At 29.6% G+C, this 6,000-nt stretch overlaps 1 protein-coding gene across 1 annotated transcript in view; it reads right to left on the bottom strand.

Moving 5' to 3' along the window:
• Nucleotides 1-842: 842 nt before the first annotated feature.
• EED (embryonic ectoderm development) overlaps nucleotides 843-6,000 on the bottom strand; it is a 28,787-nt gene continuing 23,629 nt past the window's right edge. Inside the window, exons 8-12 of the mRNA XM_074304671.1 lie at nucleotides 5,395-5,528; nucleotides 3,477-3,582; nucleotides 2,344-2,502; nucleotides 1,629-1,702; nucleotides 843-1,197 (exon numbers count right to left, since the gene is read on the bottom strand). Coding sequence (XP_074160772.1) covers nucleotides 1,071-1,197; nucleotides 1,629-1,702; nucleotides 2,344-2,502; nucleotides 3,477-3,582; nucleotides 5,395-5,528 — 600 coding nt within the window. The 3' untranslated portion in view covers nucleotides 843-1,070. The remainder of the gene's footprint in view (nucleotides 1,198-1,628; nucleotides 1,703-2,343; nucleotides 2,503-3,476; nucleotides 3,583-5,394; nucleotides 5,529-6,000) is intronic.

Raw genomic sequence — 6,000 nt, 5'->3', positions numbered from 1 at the left:
CAGGGCAGAAGTTCAAATCTTGGTCTTCCCTATTAAATATGAGACTTTAAGTCACTTGACTTCTATTTTCTCATCTATAAAATGATGGAATTGGAGTAGATGACTTAAATTTCCTTTTTGTTCGAACCATAATGTACTAAAAGACAAGTCATATTATGTAGCAAATCTTTGAAAAATAAGGTATTTTGTTATACACATAACACCTTTTATGTTCTTGAGTAGATGAATGCTAAAATTTTTGTGATTTGGCCTATGTTCCTTGGCACTCTGTGGGTACTGCTGGCCTTTAGAAAAAAATTTATCAGGACTTTGTTAAAAGTGGAGAAAAAGAAAAAATCACTCAAGTATTCTTCAATAATTAAGACTTGCATTGCCCTTTGCTGCCTCTCAAGTAGAGATATTTAAGCATTGTATCATAGCTTACTACTGTTTTATTGAACAAGTTTCACTTCATCAAGATTATTGATTCTTAAAGGGAATGACTATGTCTTATAATGCTATTATAATGAAACTTGAAAATGTTGTCAAGTCTTTGTATAATGGATAATCATTAAGTCTTACATTTAAATAGTAAGAGAAATCTCTTTTTGACAAGTCATAATTAATATTAAAAATATGCTATTATGCTTAAAAATTTTTTTAATAAAGTGGCCATCATTTAATCATTCAAGTGTTAGGATCAAAATTACATTCAGAATTCATTTTGAAATATGAAAATGTCATGTAAACTCTTGTTTACTGCACATTATAAGAATAATCATAATAAAAAAGTGTAAATATTAAATGGTGTAAAATATCTTTTAAACACAATGATAAATGAAAATGGACTCAATACAGAGAGCTTTACAAAAATAAATTTTTATTAAAAGCTGTAGAGTCTGAGCAGGAAGACAGTACAAAGAATGTAAACAATGTAAACATCACTACGTTCAGCTCAGGCTGATTGTACACTGGAAGAAGACAACACAACTCTAAATGCTAGCGATGTTCTAGGTGCTTTTACTAGCAAGACACAGTAGAAGGTTATATTGTACACAGAAATTTCCTACTTTCAATTAAGAAAAAGTAATTTATCGAAGTCTATCCCAACGCCAAATGCTAGCATCATCACAAACAGCTATAAGAATACTGCTATCCCTACTAAAACTGGTTTGTCTAATGGCAGCAACACATTTTGGATGAGTAAGTGTTGTACATCTGTAGAGGAAAAAAAAACAAAAACCATGATTATAGGTGAAAACAGCACACAAAGTACTGGTAGTAGCAAACATCATTATTTTCTCTATGAGAAAATTATGAAATGAACAAATGTGTAAAATCAAAATGTACTTTTAAGTTAGATGATTTTACTCTAAGGTAATATAAATACTTTCACAGGTGAAAATTAACATTCCATGAAATTTAAAGCAAATTATTTTTTCCTTAAAATTATCAATTTAAAAAATAAGTTTTTAAAGAATACATGTTATAAAAGTTGATTTACTTAATCTGTCAATATTGTTTCAATTTATAATGTCTGTCTAGAGATCAAACACAAAGGTCTGTTAAAGATAATGTACCATGTACTGTTTTCTAAATAACTGAGGAGATGGGAACAGGAAACATGAAGGAAAATTATGAGTACTCACTTGGCTTTATGAGGATCTTCTACTTCTAAATCCCAAACATAAAGTTTGCCAACTTGATTGCCCAAAGCAAGCATCTAAAGGTATAATTAGAAATATATAAATGTTTCTAGATATAAAGCACACCTAAAAATCATAGAAAACCAGCCAACTTATACTTTTTCTAGGAAAAAAAAAATTTCCTTTCTATGACTATTCTAAATAACCTGAAATTCATTACTTGGCATGTGATATAGATTATGGAAGAGAAGAATGGTAGCAAAAACTCTACAAAATGATTCATTCAAACTTCTAATGAAAAACATTTCAGGTAATTTGTTGCCAACAATTCTTAGCAAATTTCTGTTTAAATAACTAATACGTTTTTCACCACCTCCTCCCTTACTATGTCCCCTCAACTATAAGACTTTGAGGCATAAAGCAGAAAACTGCTAAAGAATAACTCTTTAATCTTTAGATATAATAGCTTATTAAAAAACAGGGATTATTTGGAACAAAACTTAATACCCAACTGCCAATTTTACTCATAATAAGCACTGCAGATGGTATGTAAACCCAGAGTCAACACCAACTATCTTCTGTAGGTAATGAAAGGAAATCAATCCACATGCTCACAAAGACATTCTAGATAAATAGATCAGCGGCATAATAAAAAAATAAACTGTACTACAATTTTCAAAATATAAACCATTTAAAAAGTACAAAAATAAAGTGTTACCTTCTGCCAGAAATCCATTGAAAATCTCATGTACCAAATATCACACTGACTATAATCAAATCGCCCAAGTATAGTCACATTTGACTCACTCGGTTTAATTTTGTCTATCTCATCTTCCATTTTGCCAGGTTTCCAGCACACAATGGCATTTTCACAAGACTGAAATACAGAAATGTAAAAGGAAAAAAATGAAAAGCAGGTTTTTCTAAATTATTACCTTAAAGTTATAGAACAGTAAAATTTTATTAAGTGGAAGAAAACTTATAGCTAGTTTAACCTCCCACTTAGGGCAAGAGTTCCCTCTATAGTGAAAAAAGGCTAAAGTAGGAGATACAGAAATTCACTGATTTTGAAGCTCCCTTATTATCTTACTTCATACCATATAACATCTATGGATATTTTTCAATCTCGATATAAAATACAAGATAATGGCTATTAAAAAACTTGTTTTGAGCTTTTGATAATTCTCCAAACCCAAATATTTATAAGCCTTTAAAAATGTCAAGTGGGTTGTTGTTGTTTTTTTAAATGGGACAATCCCAACATAGTTTTGATATAAACTGAATGGATTCAGAAAGACTTTCACAGTTCCCAGGGAAAGCACTAAGACTTTCTGGTTCTATTTTAATATTTATTAACAAATACAATTATACAACATACCTTTTCCATGATGCTTTGCAAAAACCCAATATGTTTTTAAGACTTTATCACTTAAGAGTTGAGATTTTAAAATGGAAAGATTATCATAAAAACAAGGTTCCCACAAAGGGACTGAAAATAGATAAAATTCAATATTCTAATGTTTTCTAAAATAATTTTGCAAACATATAAAAACTCAAGGCACCTGCAATAAATAGGTAAAAGAAAAAAAGAAGCCCAGGAGAACACTTTCTATCACCACTGACAATTATTGAGATTAGTCAAAATATAAGATTATTCTTTGCAAAACAATCTCGGTTGGATAAATCCCCCCCCTCCCTTTCTAAGCAAAGAATAAAGAGCATAGATAATTTGGAAACTGCCATATAATTTGTCAAGATTTATAATGAAACTAATTATATTCAAATGGTGAACTCCCTAAACAGGAGCCCCAACACATACAAAGAGATACAGCTTAACAACAGCTACTATACCTTGGAAAGTATCAGATCTCCTAACCATCGCACACAATCGACATAATTCCTATGTATGTCTCTGGTTGAAAAGTCAGGGAAATGAACTTTCTGAGAAATAAATGGCCTGCAGGAAGAATGGATATGTCAAAACTCAAAAAAAGGAGAACAGCAGTGGCACATTCATTTTCATTGTTCAGAAATGTAAAAGTGTGAAAAATAAAACACAAGAGGGCTATTAATTTCTCTTTGTTCTGACATTCTCCAATGGCTGAGTTCTTCCTTTCTACTGATGAAGATCTAAGCCTCATTAGTTATTTTCATACTCTATTTTCTTCTTTCAACTTAATATGCTTGAAACAAAGTTTGAAAGAAGTTAGCTTAAAAGATGGCAAATTCTCTTTTCTTCTATTTAAATAGTTTTAAAATGAACTACAGAACAGCCTATAGAATTATAAATGTTATGGCTAGAAATTAATTTCAAAAACTTAATAAACTGAGTATAGTTAGTTACATTTAGTTTATATAGAAGCAAAAACTGATATTAATAAATCTCAGAGATTAAAAATCCAAAAGTATATTTATTCCAAATAACTATTTCATTTTAGGAAACTATAAATGAAGCACCAATTCGCTAAAGTTATTTTTTTATTATTCTCACTTTAAATGATATTAACATAAGCAAGACAAAGGTAAACTTTAACTCTAGCATGAAGGGTAACTTTGAAAGAACGCCTTATATTTTTAAACCAAAAAAGTAAAGTCTTTGCAGGGTTTTTTTTTTTTTTTTTTTTTTTTTTTTGGTTATTTGAACACAATAGAAATGACTTTTTGCTGCCAACTAGTGTGTTAATTTATACAAATCATTTACACTCGAAAAGTTTTATTTTTTTATCTGCAAAATGAGATTATTTCTAATATATCTTGCTCTGATATTCTATGACTCAAACTTTAATACTATGTCAAAATTTAAAGGCCTCATTCTTTGGTTATAAATTACGTAAAGTTACAATAATTCTTTAGACTTCTATGAATTAAGAGACCAGCCCTAGCTGACTCAGTAATCAAGTAATCAAAGAGAATTTAATTCATGTTCTTTAGCATCCCTTGTTCTTAGTTAAGACATTAATGTAAAAATTTAATGTGTTTATAAAGGACAGATAATCTCTATAATGGAAGAGTCAAATATAGTCTTTTTTAAAAGGTTCCTAAAATAACACTATAAATTCGATTAAGAAAAGGTCAACCCTTTCCTATCTGTCTATAGAATCTCTTCTGTCAGGCATTTGACCCAATTTTTAATAAAATGGGAGATTATTTGGCATAATGAAGTAATATGTTAGAAATTGAGACCTATTTAAAAAAACAAAACTATTTTCAAAAAAATAATGTTTTATATAGCACATACACTAAGCATGCAGACATAATGAAAATAAATTTTTTAAAAGTAGTACTGGAAACATGGTGCCCAAAGTCTTTAGGTGCTAAAATTAAGTTTAAATAATACTTTTCCCTCAGACCATTGTTGAACAGAACTTGAGATGTTATTGACCACATAACTAATGGTACAATTTAAGTTCTGAATTGCCATTTACTGTCTCCTATTTCTTCACAGTAAATAAAATATGTTAATATGAAAATTTTTGTCCTTTATTAAAAACAACTAAGGACAGAAAGTTGAATATGATGTCTAAAGTAAACAAAAATTTTTTAAAAATAAAAACAAACTTGAGCAAAATAAACTGAAAATAAACCAAAAACATGAAAGACAGACTAAGAACGTTAATCCATTAATTATTTCAGAAAATCATTTTCCAAATTTCACTTTTTTGAATGGTTAAAAATGATTTTATAAAAATAATAGCTATCATCTACACTTATAATTGTTTTGTATGGCAAGAGTTTTGTTTGTTCTTAAATATTAAGTCACAAATATTACCTGTTAGTTTTATTTGGATTATAATCATAAGAATCTTTAATTGCATTCATCATTCTTTTTGAATTGATTCTCCAGAGTTTGAGAGAATGATCCATTCCACAGGACATTATTTTTTCACCCAGAAGATCATAATCCTATACAGTAAACAGGTTAAATCAAGATAAAAAAAAGTCAGAGTATCAATTTTATGCCATTTGTGCAAATTTATCTTATGAGATGCAAAATGGTACCCACTATAATACAAATTGTATCTAATTTTTTTTTGGGGGGGCTTTTTACAATTTAATCACAAATTACAGATACACCATTAAGTGTATCGGCCTTTACATGAAGCCTAAATAGGCCTTTTTCTAATTTCTGTCTGCTGGGGCCAAATAAAACAAGTCCAATCTGTATTCTACTTATCAGTCCTTCAAATACCTATACATAGTTCGAAGTCACCAACCCAACATTTTCTTGTCTCCAGACTAATTATTTAAAATTCAAGTATTAGGGGCAGTTAGGTGATATAGTGAATAGAACACCAGCCCTGAAGTCAGCAGGACTTGAGTTCAAATATGACCTCAGACACTTAACACTTCCTAGCTATGTGACCCTGGGCCAGTC

This window comes from Sminthopsis crassicaudata, chromosome 3, assembly GCF_048593235.1.
Source record: "Sminthopsis crassicaudata isolate SCR6 chromosome 3, ASM4859323v1, whole genome shotgun sequence".
In the NCBI taxonomy this organism is placed as follows: Eukaryota; Metazoa; Chordata; class Mammalia; order Dasyuromorphia; family Dasyuridae; genus Sminthopsis; species Sminthopsis crassicaudata.
Note: the sequence above shows the minus strand (reverse complement) of the source record. Positions and strands in the feature narration are given on the sequence as shown.